Source organism: Antennarius striatus, chromosome 19 (assembly GCF_040054535.1).
Source record: "Antennarius striatus isolate MH-2024 chromosome 19, ASM4005453v1, whole genome shotgun sequence".
Taxonomy (NCBI): Eukaryota; Metazoa; Chordata; class Actinopteri; order Lophiiformes; family Antennariidae; genus Antennarius; species Antennarius striatus.
Genome location: NC_090794.1, coordinates 14,311,999 through 14,331,979, shown reverse-complemented (window position 1 = coordinate 14,331,979; position 19,981 = coordinate 14,311,999). Strand labels below are relative to the sequence as shown.

Genomic DNA, 19,981 nt, shown 5'->3' with positions numbered 1-19,981 from the left:
GTGGATGAGATCCGCCCGGAGTTCCTAAAGGCTCTGGATGTTGTGGGGCTGTCCTGGTTGACACGCCTCTGCAACATCGCGTGGACGTCGGGGACAGTGCCTCTGGATTGGCAGACTGGGGTGGTGGTCCCCCTTTTTAAGAAGGGGGACTGGAGGGTGTGTTCCAACTACAGGGGGATCACACTCCTCAGCCTCCCTGGCAAGGTCTATTCAGGGGTTCTGGAGAGGAGGGTCCGTCGGGAAGTCGAATCTCGGATTCAGGAGGAGCAGTGTGGTTTTCATCCTGGCCGTGGAACAGTGGACCAGCTCTACACCCTCCGCAGGGTCCTTGAGGGGGCATGGGAGTTCACCCAACCAGTCTACATGTGTTTTGTGGACTTGGAGAAGGCGTTCGACCATGTCCCTCGGGGGGTTCTGTGGGGGGTGCTTCGGGAGTATGGGGTACCGAACCCCTTGATAAGGGCTGTTCGGTCTCTGTACGACCGATGTCAGAGGTTGGTCCGCATTGCCAGCAGTAAGTCGGATTTGTTTCCAGTGAGGGTTGGACTCCGCCAAAGCTGCCCTTTGTCACCGATTCTTTTCATAGCTTTTATGGACAGAATTTCTAGGCGCTGCCAAGGCGTTGAGGGTGTCCGGTTTGGTGGCCACGGTATTGCGTCTCTGCTTTTTGCAGATGACGTGGTGCTGTTGGCTTCATCAAGCCGTGATCTCCAACTCTCACTGGAGGGGTTCACAGCCGAGTGTGAAGTGGTTGGGATGAAAATCAGCACCTCCAAATCTGAGACCGTGGTCCTCAGTCGGAAAAGGGTGGAGTGGCCTCTCCGGGTTGTGGATGAACTCCTCCGCCCCAAGTGGAGGAGTTCAAGTATTTCGGGTTCTCGTTCACGAGTGAGGGTACGATGGAACGGGAGATCGACAGGCGGATCGGTGCAGCGTCTGCGGTGATGCGGACTCTGTATTGGTCCGTCGTGGTGAAGAAGGAGCTGAGCCGAAAGGCAAAGCTCTCGATTTACCGGTCGATCTACGTTCCTGCCCTCACCAATGGTCACGAGCTGTGGGTCATGACCGAAAGAACGAGATCCCGGATACAAGCGGCCGAAATGAGTTTCCTCCGCAGGGTGTCCGGGCTCTCCCTTAGAGAGAGGGTGGGAAGTTCGGTAATCCGGGAGGGACTCAGAGTCGAGCCGCTGCTCCTCCGCATCAAGAGGAGCCAGATGAGGTGGCTCGGGCATCTGGTCAGGATGCCTCCTGGACGCCTCCCTGGTGAGGTGTTCCGGGCACGTCCTACCGGGAGGAGGCCCCGGGGACGACCCAGGACACGCTGGAGAGATTATGTCTCCCGGCTGCCCTAGGAGCGCCTTGGGATTCTCCCGGAGGAGCTGGACGAAGTGGCTAGGGAGAGGGAAGTCTGGGCTTCCCTGCTTAAGCTGCTGCCCCCGCGACCCGACCCCGGATAAGCGGAGGAAAATGGATGGATGGATGGATGGATGGATGGATGGATGGATGAGTGAAAGCTCAGACACAACCTGATCAAGCAGCAGGATGCTAATCATAAACACAAGAGTATACGTCCTCATCGAAAACTAGTTGAGATGCTTTGGATGAGCTGTGAAAACTGTGTTCACTCAGTGGCTTGATGATCCACAATTTATTATGAGATACCCACAAAAACAAAGTAATCAGGAGCGCTTCTGATGCTTTTCCACAGCACCATATAAGCAGCAGAGCTAAGACAAGAATGTGTCTGTTTTTACAAATGTTTGTATGATTTGAAAGCAGTGATCTCTCAGAACTCCTCTTCTTTGACAAGATTGAATACAGCTGTGCAGAGGAGGTGAGGCATTTCCCTCTGAGAGACAAAGTTTTTAAATTAATCACAGTAATGGGTTATGATTCATTCTTTTAAGATGATATCACCACATTTGCATAAGTGACGACACATTGATCCTAGAGTGTCCAGACAGACGGACACGTGTGATCTTATTTCCCTCTGTAGGTCCTCCACCAATTGCTCTATTTTTATGCATTCAGCTGTTGTGCCTCTCATTCGGATTGGGCATAACTACCTCTAATGTTGACTGTTTTCAAATTTCCTTCAACAAAATCTCAGCAGTTAATGATTTTGAATAGTTTGTGTAAGTGGCGGCCCATAGATTTATGACAGTATTTTGGGAGTCTGAGGCATTTGGCAGAACTGCTTATTCAACTCAACAGCAATCTGTTAGAATAACTAATGCACTTTGTGTCTTCTTCAACAGATTCAACATTTAAACTTTGACATGTCAAATTCTTCGCAGTGAACTACCGACCTCTGTTATCAAAAGGAAAATATTTAATTTGTGTTCTCTGAATTGCAAATGTTCTGCCTAGTGAAAAATATCCACTTTCTCCCAGTTGTCTTTATCACTCCATCTCCATCACCTCTAAACCTCTGGTTCTTTTTTTGCTGAACAGTAAAACTTTGATGCAATTTTAAAGTGGAATCTGAACAGTATGCTGCTGTATTAATGGCAGAGTCAACCTGGGAGCTGCAGAGAAATTCTACAAATGTGATACGTGATTTCAAGTGTCATTATTTTTTTACATTTCAAAGTGTAATTTTTTTTGTCTGCAAAGTATTTCCATTGTTTCATTATTTGTATTTATTTATTTAAAAAGTGGGCGGCACGGTGGCGCAGTGGGTAGCGCTGTCGCCGCACAACAAGGCGGTCCCGGGTTTGCGTCCCACTCTGAGCGGAGTTTGCATGTTCTCCCTGTGTCTTGTTTGTGTTCTCTCCGGGTTCTCTAGCTTCCTCCCACCTCCAAAAAACATCCGCTTTGGATAAATAGGCCTGTCCAAAATTGACCGTATGGGTGAGTGTGTGCTTGCATGGTTGTCTGTGTCTCTGTGTGGATCCGCGACGCACTGGCGTAGCACCCGGAGTTTCCCCTGCCTCAAGCCCCAAGCCAGCAGGGATAAGCTCCGGCTTCTCGTGACCTCTAACAGTGGATGAAGCGGTGAAAAGAAAATGGATGGATGGATGGAATGGATATTTTAACAGTTAATGTCCCAGATGGAACCATGGTTTTACGTCAAAGACCAGGAAACACTTTTTGATGGATTTGTTGTGGAAAGGAAAATAGAAAGGACATTTATTGGAAGAGCACAACAAGATGGTACAACAAATTGTTTAAGCTGCTGGTCTTAAAATTCAGCTGGAGGGGTAGTGACGGGAAAATTTTCCAATCATTCATTTTGTTTGCACAGGGTAGAATCAAGCATAAATGATTCCAGTAACAAATACGAGATTAATTTCAATTTAATTAGGTTCGAACAAAGTTCATTTTGATTCAAGCACATTCCTAATATTCATTTATTTGGCACCAAATTACAAAGGTGTGTCCAGGAAAACTCCTAGTAAATGATTTGGAAAATATAAAGTTACCCTGTATGCTGTTGAACTAATTTTCACATATTTTCTTGGGACTATTAAAAGATTATGTTTCCATTGAATACACTCAAAATCAAACGTGTAAACATTTGGATGAAATAAACTCAAAGCAGAATTTGCAAGTGTCTTCATCTTGTTCTCGTTTTGATGCAAATATCTGGTAATGAGTTATGGAGAGTGTGATAACGGATATTGAGCTTGTTCATTGTTCATTGTTCTTTGTTCATTCTTACCATCTGTATTTAGTTCCCTGCATCAAGGACAAGTGACCTTACCTTGGTGATGTAAGAATGCTGTCAAGGACCAAAGAAGATATTTTGCATAGAGTTACCCAAACGATCTATTACAGTTTCCCATAAGTCATTGGATATCTGTTACAGAGAGGATTCAGTCATAGTGGGAATGCCGGCATGTGCATAAAGAGGTTGATTGGGAACCAAGAAGAGTAGGTAATCGTCTAATTTTAAAGATACTGTATGTGTCTCACATTATCAAATGACTGAAGTTGAGTATTTTACATTTCACCTTCTGAGCTTCTGGGAAAGACTGAACCGCATTCTGATCCAGAGGAATATTTTCCAAGGAGCATCTTTTGAATCTAGAATCTGATCTTGATATAGAAATCCTTGATTTCTTGGGGCCCACTCTTGGACCAGCCAATAATTCTTCTACTTCATTGTCATCAAACTGTTTTCAATTGTAAATACAATGTTTAAAATGAAACACCACCATTTACTGTGACGTGTTGTTTCCACAATATCTATATGTGTTGTTTTTGCAGTACAGTGCGATTATGTTTTATGATGTCATCTTACAGTACATTGGACTTGTTTACAACTGGAAATCAGGAAATCGCTTTCCAACTTACAGTTTTTCTGTGCTGCTAAAACATTAATTCTCATCCTCTGGACTAAATGCTGAAATTACATTAAAAAAAACCTCCTTTAAGACTTTTCACCTTGTGCAAATCAATTTAAAGATCATTTTCTATTTGCGTGTGTGTGTGTGTGTGTGTGTGTGTGTGTGTGTGTGTGTGTGTGTGTGTGTGTGTGTGTGTGTGTGTGTGTGTGTGTGTGTGTGTGTGTGTGTGTGTGTAGAGAGAGAGAGAGAAGACGGAGCATCCTGTCAGTTTTTTGTTATTGCACCAGCCAGAAATGACTCAACATTTATCGGAGACCCCTTGAACACTTATACCCCCCTTTCCTCAGCACCATGAAAGAGCTTTTCTGTTCGTAGCAGTGGAGAACTTATGACCAAATACCACAACCACCAGAGATAATCTCATACAGCCAATGGAATTAGCCTGTGGTGTCATAGGTGTGGGGTCCTGCCAAACATCCAGAAAATTTATTTCCCATTGACGCGTCGAGAAAATGTGGTATGAGGATGATGTCCTGTGGCCTGAACTCAGCACAACGACATGATGCTGAGGTCAAGTGACAAATCACTTGACTCTGATTTTGTATTTGTTATTTAAATCTTGACTTTGTCCTTTCCCAGTTTTATATTTTTAATTTATGAAAGACAAGAATTAAAAAAAAGGTGAAGGTGAAGTCTGTTGTGATAACATGTCCGGAAAGAAAAAATAAACTGAATAAATAAATATGAATATGTTGGAATAAAAACGTTTGTACCTGATGTTCTCAGAAGTTATTCTGGAATTACTGTAGATGATGATAGGTGATGATGTGGATTATGATGATCAATATCTCACTGACTGACACTGTTTAATTTTTCTCTTCATCTTCATGACTTCCTCCAAACACCAGAAACACGCACCAGAAGTGAATTGCTGACTCTAAATAGACGTAGCCACAAATGTGAGTGTGGATGGTCGTTTGTCTTTCTATGTGTGGTCCTGGCGACTTGTCCAGGGTGTACTCCGCCTCACGCTCTAGTTTTTCAATTTTTTCAAGTCATTTATTACCCTTTGGATTCAAAATATTTATGCAGCATATTGTGAGAATACAAATCCTTTCAAATGAAGAACAGAAGGGAACAGATACGTTTTGACCAAGTACGACGCCTGTCAATCCTGTTTTAATAAAGTGCTGCTGACTGCTCGTAATTGACCCAAATTTTCCTCTTATTTTATTTATTCAATAGAAAAACACCAGTATTGTTCGTGGCTGCTGAGAGATTGGCCCGTCTCCAAAGGACACTTGCTTGCACTTCTTGTATTGTCAGATACAAAGAGCTCAATCTGAGGGCCCTTCTCACACATATGGCGAGTTGTTGTCTTCTCTCAGTTTGTGTATGTTGTGCTGCTTATGGATTCACCCACATTAATTTCATATATTCGAAGCCATTTTCAACACTAACTGTATTTTCTGCACTATAAGGCGCACTGGACTATAAGGCGCACCCTCAATAATTTGTTTGTTTTATAATTTATTTCATATATAAGGCGCACCGGATTATAAGGCGCGCACAATAATAAATAAATAAAATTTATTTGATTAACTGCAGCGGATGTAGTTGCGCAATCCGTCCACTAGATAGAGCCGCGTTGCTCAGGCAGTCATGTTTGTATTCATGACTTCCTGACTACCTTTGAATGGCCCCTATTGTTATGTCAATAAGCCATTCTGAGCCTCATCAAGGAAACCTGAGGCCTGTACCATAAAACTGGATTACAGTTTAGCGAGATAACTTCAGGCTTAACCCTGGTTTTTTGGTACCATAAAGGTGGCTGACTTTCTATCAGGCTACGTTGTCGCGGTAACCTATGCTGAACACCAAACCTGCTCCGGAGTAGGATAAATTCAGGATAAGAGCTCAGCAGGTATAACAGCCCCACCAGCTGACCAATCAGAGCTCAGCGGGTATAACATCCCCGACCCGACTCGAAATTGGGGTCGGGTCGGGCTCAAAAAGTCGACAACTACTTTTGGGCTGGGTCGGGCTTTAATACTGTCGTGCTCGGTTTGGGTCGGGCTGGGTTGGCCTTTAGTACTGTCGGGCTCAGTTCGAGTCGGGCTTTAATACCGTCGGGTTCGGTTTGGGCTGGAGTTTTTAAGCCCGATCTTACCTCTATGGGGAAGTAATATTATAATGGAACTTATCCCTGTGCCGTTTGGCAGCTGCAAATGTGTTGCTTTTTGCCTGGATGATTGATTTGTATTGCTTGTATTTATTAATTATTATTGTTTGCTCCTCCGTTGTGAAATATGCAGCTCGGGCCGGTTTGTTGCATGTTTGCGATTGGTCGCATGCAGCAACCTCCGTTTTTTTTATGTGAGCGCGCACAGATCTAGAGTGGACAAGCCTGAATTTAATTAGTGAGTTGATAGCCGGCTTTATGGTACCGAAAATCCGGAGGGCGGATGTCTCGGTAAGTGAAGCCAGATAAGTAAGAGGAAGCCCGGCTAGGTTAATCCAGCTTTACGGAACAGGCCTCTGATCACTTGATCACTTTGCCATCTTAGAAAGAAGTCAACACGCATATTAAAAAACCAGACATTAAAAACTGGTTAAATTCATTACGAGTGCAGTCAGTGCGAACAGAGCAGATTATTTCCTGATCTGAAGTTCGAAGCAGATATTTAAGCTCCGACGTTCGTCTTCATTTATTAATTAAATATTGTTTCGATCATCGGTAGTCCAGTCGGAGGTGAGGTGCAGCTATTTGCTGCTGTGTGTCCTCAACAATTTTTTAACTAGGTTTTAATGTCAGGCTGCTAATTTACTGTCAAATATGACGCTGTTTTACTCGAACTGTTTTACTAGAACTGACTTTAACGTCGGTGTCTCCCATGAATCTCACAGCACGTCACTGCAGACAGAATACACAAGCCTGCCGCCCCTCTGCCGCCCCCCCCAGAGCTATCCACTACATTTGTAAATCAATGCAGCACACCCGTTGGCACCTTTGTCTAGCAGTGACTGCTCTTGGAATTTCAGAAAAGGCTGGAAGATCAGCTTTGAGGGTCTTTATTCACCTTTATGCCATTTTCTCGGTGTGTTTCCACAGACTAATAGAATGGACCCTCACTAGATTCCAGATGACAGCACAATGGCATTTTTAAGACCAATTGAGTTTAAAGTGGGTTATTTCCAACGCCAAATAGTTAGGAAATACTGAGATCAGTCAGTCAGTCAAACTTTATTAATAGAATTGTTGAAAGTTCCTTATGTTTTGCTACGTAATCACCGGTGCTCCTACAGTCTGCTCTGTCTGAGAGCAGCTTTTTTTTTTTTTTCTAATAAAAAATTTTATTGAAGAAAATTCAGTATAGTATACAAAAACAGTATACAATACAAACAGAGAACATATAAAAGAGTTGCCAAGGGGTATGACCACATGTCCTTACATTACACAAAAACACCTAAAGCGGAACATATGTTTAAGGTCTTCATAGCTTTTTTGTTGTCAGAGCCGTCAATAAGCTGTATATATTGTTCAACATCTTTAAGAAATTGAATAAAATTAGTTTTTTTTTTGCTGAATTTACATTTATGAATAAAAAATTTAGCCAAAATTATTAACAGATTTATAAGAAAATAAGCATTTTCCTCTTTCTTAGAGCACTTATAAAAACTAAAAACAACATTTTCCCAAGATAGGGTAAAGTCCTTGGAAACATAGTTTATAATGAATCCACTGACATCCTTCCAAAGTTTTTTTGTATAAGGGCAATGCTCAAATAGATGTAACACAGTCTCTGGGTAGTCCACACAGAAAGGACAGTCTGTATTTATGTCCCTTTTGAATTTAACCATGTAGTGATTTGCAGGATAGTATTTATGAATAATTCTGAAGGAAACTTCCTTCACCTTATTGTAGATGAGATATTTGTGTGGAATCATCCAGACCTTGTTCCAAACAATGTCATTCACAAAACGATTCCAATAAGAAACAACATAAGAAACAGAAACAACATCTTTCTGGAATAGAGCACGTATATGTCTGTTATTATTACGGGAAAAGGTCGAAAAACAAATTTTCCCTATGTGAGAATCAATTCCGTCTGAGAGCAGCTCAGTCACAGCCTGGACTTCGGTGACGCCACTTGACTACCGTCAATGACTGGCGGCCAGACTGCCGCCTTTTTTTCAGCGATCATGTTTTAACCAATATTAATATAAATATTAATCCATATATAAAACGCACCGGATTATAAGGCGCACTACGGATTTATGAGAAAATTTTAGGCTTTTAGGTCCGCCTTATAGTGCGGAAAATACGGTATGTGTTATGTCTGTTTTTTAAACCTAAAATCCATCGAGCTCCTACTTACACAGAAATGTCGCGTTCTACAAGCACTGCCCCAAACTCTAAAACCAATATCCTATAGTATAAATATTGGCTATAGGTTGTGCGTGTCACTGGATGACGCTCTAACCTTTGAGCTTCCTGTTGTCCAACTTGAAAACATATTTGTGCCTGCCCACCCAAACATGCTGGCCTTGCATTGTGTGTGTCAGGCACGCAGCTTATGTCCAACAGAATAATATATATAATGACGCATGTCACAGTGACTCATTCAGAAGCGCACGCTGAGTGAGTCTACTATAATTCTACATCAGTTTTTCTCCTTTCTTATAATTGCATTACACAAGCATGTACATTCATCGTGACTCATCAGGCAGAAATATGTTCATGCAGGAGACTCCCACCGCATGAATGTACTGCATGCTCCTTTCACTGCTCAAAGCCACATGCTGTCATTTCACTGAAGTCATCTTATGTAAAACTTTTAGAGCTGAGTTTTTTATCATAGCAATTATACTGTTTATACAGGCGGCACAGGCGTGCATTGGGTAGCACTGTTGCCTCACAGCAAGAAGATTCCAGGTTCGATTCCTTTCTCTGCGAAAATTGTGACTGTCTCGTCTATAAGAAAATAGACGGGTGGAATACCGTTTATGATTAACCGAAATTTAAAGCTTTGGAATTTTGTGGAATAATAAAAAACAACAGCTTGAAACATTCCACAGACAAACAATTTAATCAGGAACAGGTGAAAGCTTAATGACTGGGAATAAACAGGGTGTACATAAAAGGAATGAGGATGTGATGAAACTCAGGACTCAGGAAAACCCTCATAAAATTGTTGTTAGTCGACACAGTTTGTTTGCAAATGGATTTCCGTCCTTCTGAATGATTCCTTTTTTATAATGAATATTTTTCTTTTTATGAATCACAACGTGCTCCAGCTCACTGTTTTGAAGAAATACTTTACTTTGAATGGGTTCACTTAATTAATACTTGGCAATAATGATATGAAATGTGATGTGGTCCCAAGACGTGCCTGCAAATAGAACTTGTGAACACTGACCTCAACTTCTAAGAAGATGCAGCTAATGCTTGGGCAGTTTTTTATTGACATAGAAATTATGATTCATTTGGAGTTGTGTCTTTGGCTACCTCAATGATATTAGTCTAACTTGCTCATGCTGTATGCTTTTTTTAAATTTTCTTCTGTACCAAGGAATTATCTAGCTTTGCTAACTGCTCCAGAATACCAGAAGCCTCCTGCTGTGCCTCCTAGAATCACTAAATGGAACAAAACCTGGGTTGTGTGACCAGGCACCTAGAGAATGAACTTAAACCGCCGAAAACCTCTCTATGGAAGCAGGAGATGATGTTTCCAAAACCTTTCTTCCTTATTGTCACATTGAGAGAAATGCTGAAGTTAATCAATATTTAAACTTCTGTATAAGAATGTGGAAAAGTTTGTCAAACTGCTCCTAATTAGCATGAAATTCTAATAAACAGTCCTTGACAAACATGTTTATCAGTAGAATATACATCCACAGCTGTGGAGAATCTCGGCAGCAGCCAATGTAAACGGCATAGAAACCGTGAGAGACAGCAGTGTGACACACAGTGAAAACAACTCAGATCCTTTCTGTTCTCAAGACAGAAACTCAATGAATTCATGGCATTACGTGGTTGACATAGCATCTGCTTATTCATGTTCTCTCATATGCAGAAAAGATTGCATTTCTGTGTCCACAGCCAGTTGGCCTGACATGCTGTGGAATCGAAAACAGTCATGAGAACTCAGAGCTCACAGCAGAATCATAGGAGTGGCTTGCAGATGCTCACAACCATTCCTGTATTCCTCACTGATTATTCAACATAGACTTCTGTTTAAATTTGTGTAAATCACAGGAGATGCTTTACACCAGTTGGAAATAAATTGTGTATACAATTAAGCTGGGTAACACATAAATAACATCACTTTCAACTCAGAAAATTATCATTCCTTTACTTAATTTTCACATTGAGCACAGAAATGATAACCAGTTACATATATCATGTTCCGTGTAATTTTAAATCCTACAACATGATCCATCTTATGTAAAGGTAGCATGCTTTTTCACAATAACTAGATTTTAAACAGGGGGCCGAACCTGATGTAGCAGATGTCAAGATGTAACCATCTTTGAAATTGGTGTCACTTGAAGTTCTGTCACATTTTCTTTTAAAAAAGAAAATAAATTGTTTAAACGTTTTACATGTATGTTTAAAGTTGGATTTTTTTCTTGATTATAAGAAATGGGTCAATGACCAGGCCACAAATTTGTACTTTGCTACCTGTTTTGTGAAAAATTTTGCAGGTCCGCCGGAGATAGGTACACAGAAAAACTCACACAATAAATCAGACAAAAAACTGCTACGCTGCTATAATAAATGAATGGTTTATTTCCCGCAGAGCATAGAGCAAACAAACAACAAATAATGAGCAGCAAACAGTAGATAATATACAACTATGATGCTAGAATAAACTGGTAGCTACATCCTCCACAAAGAACAGCCGGAGTGAGCTTGTAGTTTCATTCCCCACAGAGCATAGTAATGTATTTTGAGTCCCAGGACCCCCTATGATGCTAGAACAAATGTGTCGTTCATTCCCTCCACAGAGCATAGGACAGTACCCACAAATTCTTTGGTTGAGCAAAAGCATTCCAAATGTGCTCAGTCTCTTACCTTGACACACGAATCGGAGAGCCCAACTATCCAGGTAGAGTAGCATTGACCGTGCTGGGCGTTCGTACGCAACCCGCAGCTGACTCCAACATGGCGCCGGAAACCCTCTACTTTTATAAGCCTGAATGAACAATGCACCACACTGTCTGAGAAAGACGGGGTTTCTCAGGCAGTGTGGGGAAGCCCTCGCTACACCTGGGAAGGCAGTGTAGGAGGCATTCACATACCCTGAGAAAAACATTTTTATCAGGCGACCTGCACACTGGAATGGACCAAAACAACTAAACTGAGCAGGGTTGCCTGAGAACAGGCCTCTCTATTCTCTTCAAATCCACACAGGTGAAATTGCCATTACACGACCCAACACTGCTGAACATCTAAATTCTTTACACTAAATATTTCCAGACAAATACAGCAATGCAAATCACATGTCAAATCCATCTGGGTTACAATATGTCAGTCAGTGTGAACATAATATATCTGCAGGAAAAGATCTGCCACGGTATTATGAGCAGCACACACTACATAAAGATCACACCATTGGTGAATTTAAGTACCGTATAGTAAAACTTTTTGAAAATCATACAAAACAACTTCTGTTCATATGCCATGATTCACTAATAAACATGGCAGTTACTAAGAATATCCTCATTAAATGCCTGTTAGGACATTCCTTCTGTCATAAGTGATTTTATGTGCTCATCAGTCGTAAATCATTGATTAGTCAGATTAGCCTCAAATAATAAACGTCTGCAAAATACTGCAAATTTTTAAGATGAGTCAGGGGCCACATCCATACTCATGACTCATGGTAGAATAGATGATCATGTGAAATTTGACTCCCCACCAGAAGCATTCCAGACATCATTGTATGATTTATGTCCATCAGCTGATCAACTTGATAATCAATGGCCTTCTGGTACGTCACAACTTAAGTTATTTATTGATGTTATTCATTTTCTTCTGACCCAATATGTACTTAGGTTGAATTCCTCCATGTTTTACGAATGGTCTGACAGAAACCGTTTCCCACTTCATGGCCTGAATCTTAAGGTCATCTCTTCAACCCATTTTTCTAGCAGATGATATATCCTTCAGTGCATTAAATCACTGCAATGTGTTCTGACAGCATATTGTGAAACATACATCACTAACAAGATAGCAGCCATATGTGAGACACATGAAGAATTTGGCTTCAACTCTTTGAATGAAATGTCACTCCTTTCAGGGATTCGATCTCTCTCGCCAATTAAAATGTAAAAAAAAATAAAAATTGGCAATCGATTTGAGAATGAGCAGATACAACAAAGGAAACACCTGGGATTTATGCTTTGTTCCATAGCGCCCTCTAGTGGCTGGTCCACAAAGTTTTTTTCATCCACAGAATTTACGGGTGTTTCCACACACAAGCACATACGTATTAATTAACAGTTTAGGTGAAGGAATGAGTGACCTTTCCCACCTATTGCATAGATTTTTTTTTCTTTTGCAGGTTTTTATTTTACTGCCTGCTCTGACTTTTTTCTTTTTTTTTCTTAGTTTAAGCAAAATAAATGATAATTTTGAAAATCCAGTAAATACAAACGAATGAATGGCTTTCAGTCATCGTACTTTGTGTACTTTGCACAGGGATCATTTTCAGATTAGCTTGAAATATGTGGAACATGCAATGACATTCTAGTACTATTAATAATGAATATTTCATTAATACATGAAAGCATACAACATTATCATCTCAGTACCAATGGCTGTAGTGACTAAGTATGGCACTGTAGTGGGATGTTGTTGATATGGGGGGGGGGATCCTCTAACTCTTGTCATCTGATGAAAGAGAAATGTCAGACTGCTATGTCCTCGGATCTATAGGTTATACTGTAAAATCTATTTCCTGTCCAGTCTCACAGTACGGAAGCTGTCAGTGAGGTTTAACTCTCAGATACAAACCCATTTACAGTCATTAGGCTTATTTTATTTTTTTAACTGTCAGCTCACAGAAACATGAAAGTTTTTTGAAAAAAACAAAACACCTCATACTTATTAGATGAAAAATAATCTGCCACAAAATCAAAACACCCCAGAAAAACTTTGATATATGTGCTGAAAAACAAAATAGGCAAACCTAAAAATAGCAAACGCACATCGTCTTTGGTGGAGTTAAGAACCAGACACTCAAGAAGTAATGAAAACATATGGGGCCATACTGGCGCAAAATTATTTGCAAATAGTTTTGTTGCTGCACTCTGTGCTTTACAAGAGTTTTAAATATGTTTTTAACCAAATCTCAATGAACAAAGTTTATGATCACTAATACCAATAAGACTGTTTTACATGCATTTGCTGCTTTTGTTCGTTAATATCACACTGATCCTACTCAGAGATAAAATGATTGGTGCATTTGCTACGTGATTCTGATCCTCTCCAAACTTTAGTGGCTTCTTCTTTAGTCCATTGCATGCTCTGCCATCAAGACAATTAGTCAAGCTATTTTTCTGTAATCCTGACAATGAACAAAACAAAAGACAACATCCCTGATCATACAATGGCTGAAGTCATCACTAAGGCTCAGGACAATTTAATAACCATACCCTCCTGCAGTGTTGTCAATATACAGTATAGATGAGCATCAGCAGAGAGACGTCCAGTCCTGACTGACGGTCTTCAGTAAGGAGAATGGATGGTTTCCCCTCTGAGGATTAGAAGACAGAAGGTTCTTCCTCCACATGAACACTAAGTTTGAAACACAGCGGTAGTGTCAGTCGTTCTTCTGTCTCCTGTCTCTGCGTGTTTTTAGCTTGAGCTGAAGCGTCTTCAGCTCAGTCATAGTGGAGAAAGTCCTGTACACCCACACCACCTGACAATGCAACACAAATGTTCCCATTAAATGTTTCGAGACGTGTTCTTAATATTGAATGTGACATAGAATGGATGAGATAAATAATAAAGCTTACCACAATGATAACTGTATTCAGAAGAAGAGGAATGGAATACACCAGCGAGATGAACATGCCATTGGAGTCGAAATATTGGAAATTGGAAAAGGACCTGTATAAAAAAAATGACAAAAAGTCTTTTCTTAATTAATATATCTTGTTTTTGAGTAACACACAATAGTTCACAGAAATTTTAAACGCAATGTAAAATAATGCTTAACAATTGTATTACCTCCAGTTCTTTGCTGCCAGTTCATTCAGATATTCAGCGCTGTACACCAGAACAACTGTGGAGGTCATGACATATACATAATTATACAGTATAAGCATGTGTGTGAGTGTGTGTACGTGTGTGCAATAGAGACGTATGACAGCCATCTAAAATTTGATGGCTCTCATACCATGAAGATTTGTAGTTATTAGAAGAGACAAATGGAGAATCTCCATTGTCAGACTGGTTACACATTCACTACTCTAATGACATTATTAGTGAGAACCCACATCAAAGAAAATAAACTGAAGTAGTACATTTGTCATTGACAACATAAATACATTGGTTGCTGCAACCATGAGTGGTTCCCCTTTCCAGTTTGTACAGATTGTTCCCACAAAATGTTAACCAAAGGAGGGAACATGTGCAACTGGTTCACTCATCAAATATCACCCTAAGCAGATCAAGTTTTTGTCCTATTGTTGACGCTAATCCCCAACGGTGACATCTGTAATCATTCAACATGATGTAAGTCTACAGATCATTTTCACAGTTAATAACACCATAAGCCTTTAACTCCTTCCTTCTCCTTACCTCACCCGCAAATGTGGTAATTCAAGTCTACCGGCGAGTGACAACTACAGGCATAATAAACAGGATGTGTGTAGTCGATTCTAGCAATAACAGAAACACAATGACATGCGTGCAGGTCTCCAGCCTCGTGCTGACCCTAATGCCACCTGCCACCAAGAGCGAGACCATCATTCTGGCCGCTGCCTGCAAGGCTCTGCCAACCAACGTAGATTGAGATTCCCACCCCCACCCCCACACTCGACCTTATTGTTATGACTGTTGTGTTTTCTGCAGCCAGATGGGTTCAGGGCACAAGGGGAAGATCATGTTTAAGGCAACAGTCCCAGATGGCTGTCAGGCAGGACAGGGATAAGTGGTCAAAACAAATCTTTGTGAATTCCTTACGTTTAGGGTTACACTCAATGGCCATGTCCCGCAGTGATATCTGCTTTGTCTGTTAAATGATCTCCTTTTGCTTAACTTCATTTTCTTTTAAGCCGCTTGGCGCTTTTCCATACTAATTTATATGTTTAGGCAGGTTACTTTACACATAGCTTCATAAATTCATTACACACCACTGCAACCAAACATTACAGAACACACGACCTACATTTTTTTGTTGCTTGATAAAAAAGAAAACTTTTTGTGTTTCTCATTTTCCACATGTAATCCACATGAAATGCTTGTATGACAGTACAGATACAGTCAAACCTCGGTTTTCGAACGCTTCTGTTCTCGACCAAATCAGTTTTCGACCAGAAAATCCAGAGAATTTTGCGTCTCTGAACTCGACCAAAATTCGGCTCTCGACCAAACCGAAAGAAGCCGAGCGTACCTGAACGCGACTCACTCGGGAGCCGAGCGAACTCGAATGCCCAGGATGCTTCCTCCGTAGCGCATTCGTGTTCAAAGTTCGATAGGATATCTTTTATTAAAATAAAACACAGTGTCTAATTCTACCCTTTTTTATTTATGGTAAACAATATACAGTGCAGTGTACGGTGTAAAACGAAACAAGCCGAGCATACCTGAACGCAACTCACTTGGGAGCCGAGCAAAACTGCCCAGGATGCTTCCTCCGTAGCGCATTCGTGGTCAAAGTTCGATAGGATATCTTTTATTAAAATAGAACACAGTGTCTATTTCTTCCCCTTTTTATTTATGGTAAACAGTATACAGTGCAGTTTATGGTGTAAAATAGTTTTTAAAAAAACTTCGAAAAAGTTGTTTTTTTGGACTTGGAACGGATTAAAATTATTTACATTAATTATAATGGGAAAAATAGTTTCGGATTTCGAACAACGCGCTTTTCGAACAGCCTTCTGGAACGGATTATGTTCGAAAATCAAGGGTTGACTGTACCTTGATTCAAATGATGCCAATTACCAGAGAGAATTTATTACATTTTATTATCGTTATTTGCCAGATAAAACCCTGAATGGCAGCCCTCAATCTGAAAATTTAGGACGGTTGTAGAAATTTTAATTCTTTCCAGAAGGAGCTGTTCAGTTTTTATTTACTGACTGTATTTTGTCAATATATTTTGTAATATCACAATGTATATCATAGGAAACAAAACTATCTTAGATCGCTGGATGTTATTTTTCCCCCAAATATTGCAGCCCTTTAATAGTACCTTTTGATGGCATTATGGTCTGGCTGTACATATAACGCTGCAAGCACTGGTATCAACAATTTAAATTACTGAACTGATCAAATTGTTTTGCCATGGGTTAGTCTTATAGGACACAACATGAACCCTCACAGGTTCAGAATATAAGTACATAACGTTAATCGTGAGAGATGTTGGCCATTATTACACTCACTCAGGTTGTTGCTTTTACTTACCCATGAGCAGGAAGTGACATATCTGAGCTCTATAGTACCTGCACGTTACAACAGTCAGGCACAAACACACTACATGGAACACCAGCAGTCCGATGAGCCATGGCTCCGACCACTGCACCTACACACAGAAAGAAAACACACATCGCCGTCCTTTAATGTCACATGAACAGGAAAGGCCTGTTTGGTAGCCATGGTTAAAGACAATCATTCCGTGATTGTAGCTAGCTAGTCCTATTATAAAATAAAAAAGTTTGACGTCAACTTACAGACATAATAAATGTCCATATCGATGTAATCCTTAAATTACTAAAGCCATCGATTGGAATAGAGCTAATATTCTTGGCTTTGTTGTCCATAATCACAAGACCGTAGTCGACTGTGTCTAGCACCCCTGTAGGCGACGACAACGGAAGTAACACTGCTGTCGCCTAAGTTTGACGTCACTGAAGCGACTTTCACTTAACGTGAATGCGTTGTAGAAAATAATTTACTGTATTTCAGTGGAAAAACATATGATGCTTTTTTTTTTAGCAGCCACATTAAATCATATTTTTTTATTTTTTCATTTCCTACTTTTTTTTTCTTTTAAAGATTTTCAGTTCAATTTAATTTGGGTTTTGTTGGAAAAAAAAAGTCCTCATTCAAATTAATGGAGAAATCTTCAACCCAACCACTTTTTACGGTTTCATGTACTTCATAGTTTCAGCCACACTTCAATACTACAATTCAAATTTTGGTTAATTTCACTTTCAACCACCCAAGAGTAGCTTTCACCCTCTCCACTTGGATCTATATTAAATTTTGTAATGGAATCTAGAAAAGTCATTTGATTAAACACTAAAACTGTGATTGGTTTATGTTTTAAAGTACTCGGACACTTTGACAGAGAATTCAGTCAATCAATCAAGTTTTATTTATAGCGCTTAATCATGTCAACGGACCTTTCAAAGTGCTTTAACAGACAGAAAAACCCAACTGAACCCTCCAGAGCAAGGGTAAGTGACAGTGGTGGGAAAAACCTTCCTCCTTGTTGAGGAAAAAACTCCGGGCGGGACCCAGACTCTTTTGGACGACCATCAGCCTTGACCGTTTGAGTGGAAAAGACATAAAATGAAGATAAGGACAGGGTCAGAGAAAAAGGGACAGAACTGTTGTGAACTGTTCAATGTGTTGTTGTTTTTTTGTTGTTGTTGGTTTTTAGATTTGCTTTTATTAGTTCAGGTTCACTCAGTGAGGTTTAAAAAAAAAAAAAAAAAAAAAGACAGGAGCCGGAGGAGCTGGTTTGGAACCTTTCTCCCGAAATGACTTCTGTATAGTTGGTTTGTCTGATGAACATGTCAAGTACTTTAAAGGGCTGTAATCTCCTGGAAGTCAGTTCAAGCCTCTGTGTTCAAGGTGGTGTGCTGGTCTGAAGAAACTGGAAACACTGGAATTCCTTCAATGGAGAGAAACTGTTAGGCGAATATTACAGCTGCAGCAGCTGACTTTCTTGTGTTTTGGTAGGGATCCAGTATTTTTTGCTCAACCTGTATTTCTCTCTCTCTCTCTCTCTCTCTCTCTCTCTCTCTCTCTCTCTCTCTCTCTCTCTCTCTCTCTGCAGAATATTTTTAAGTTTGAATTTTTTGCACAACACTGAAAATTTATTGTGTTTGAACGTGGGTGCGTTGATGCGCTTTCTTGCATTTGAAAAAACTTAAAACTCAGAACTATAAGTAATTTTAATCAACACAGAGATCTACCATGATCTGGATGAATGAGGGTCTCTATAGACTTCAAGATAAGTTGAGATGACATCAATAGTTTAACCTTAAAAAGGTTACAAAGAGCCCAGCTCAGTTTTGCTTTTATAAATGAGGCAAATCATTTTTACAGTCTTTTTCTAAAAACATTTCATGAATACAAATTACAATTTTATGCATAGTTATCATTTTATAACACACCATCTAATGAGTATCACATTTTGCAAAACTGAAATACAGTAGAGAATGGTGGTCCACCTGTTCTACAACGTGAGGACTATCATATCATTTTCAGCCTTGAATCACGTATCACTTTGTAATATCTCCTTAATGATCACGTCACAGTTCAGTCTTACTGGTTTTAAACAAGCCCATGTCCTGATTTACCCCTTTAAGCACTGGCAGAAAATATTTCTGTCTTCCTCTAGGTAGCACATTGCCTCATTCTTCCTCAGCACATATGCAAACACTTGCTAAATTCAGAGGCACATTCTAAGGTTAAGTGTAGAGTAATATGACATTTGAGTTATAGCTGTACACACAGGGTATATATAGAAAAAAAAGTCAGATAAGGAAAAGCTAAAAACAAAAGAATGAAATTAAATCAGTGGTGACAGAGACTTAATTAAATCAGAGCCACAATTAATACTACATTTGAAGAACTGTCTGCTATGAAAACTTTGAATAAATCTCAGGGGCATGAAGCACCTCAAGACCTTTCCGGTTGCACCTTGTGGAAAGAAAGATGTACTGTAAGTCCAAAGAATAAAATGCGCTTGTATGTCCTGTTTGTAAAGAAACTAGAGGTGACTCATTGGGTTCAGCTCAGGTTGTGCTTCTTCCCAGATGAAAGTCAGGGAGAAAAGCAGCCGCTACTGTGATCGGAGTAGAGTAACCATGGGCGAAGTTGTGCAGACCAAGCATTATACACTTCCAGGTGACACGAAAAGCCTTACTGACATTCTGAAAGACAAACATATATTTTCATCAATCATTATCATTGATTTTAACAAAATTGGTTGGATGGATGGATGGATGGATGGATGGATGGATGGATGGATGGATGGATGGATGGATGGATGTATGGATGGATATAGAGATAGACAGACAGACAGACAGACAGACAGACAGACAGACAGACAGACAGACAGACAGACAGACAGACAGACAGACAGACAGACAGACAGACAGACAGACAGACAGACAGATACCTTATTAATCCCAGGTCCAGTATCTATCTATTGTAAATATATATAGATATATATACAGCAGATATATATTATACATCACAATGTGATGTATATATTATA

The 19,981-nt window shown here is 40.2% G+C and overlaps 1 protein-coding gene across 1 annotated transcript; it reads right to left on the bottom strand.

Annotated features, from left to right (window-relative positions):
- Positions 1-11,065: 11,065 nt before the first annotated feature.
- tmem18 (transmembrane protein 18) lies at positions 11,066-17,331 on the bottom strand. The gene is made up of 5 exons (XM_068342239.1): positions 17,199-17,331; positions 16,933-17,050; positions 14,533-14,587; positions 14,319-14,412; positions 11,066-14,221 (listed from the first exon to the last, which is right to left on the bottom strand). Exons 1-5 carry the CDS (start codon positions 17,286-17,288, stop codon positions 14,123-14,125), a joined length of 456 nt encoding a protein of 151 aa, XP_068198340.1. The 5' UTR covers positions 17,289-17,331; the 3' UTR covers positions 11,066-14,122.
- Positions 17,332-19,981: the final 2,650 nt, after the last annotated feature.

What these genes read in the sequence shown, in the direction of transcription:
- tmem18 (XM_068342239.1), bottom strand. Translation starts at nt 17,288, where the DNA reads ATGGACAACAAAGCCAAGAATATTAGCTCTATTCCAATCGATGGCTTT. An exon ending in ATGTCACTTCCTGCTCATGG is followed by an intron (nt 14,588 to 16,932) that starts GTAAGTAAAAGC and finishes TGACCTCCACAG; the next exon opens with TTGTTCTGGTGTACAGCGCT. An exon ending in TGAATACAGTTATCATTGTG is followed by an intron (nt 14,222 to 14,318) that starts GTAAGCTTTATT and finishes TTGCATTGTCAG; the next exon opens with GTGGTGTGGGTGTACAGGAC.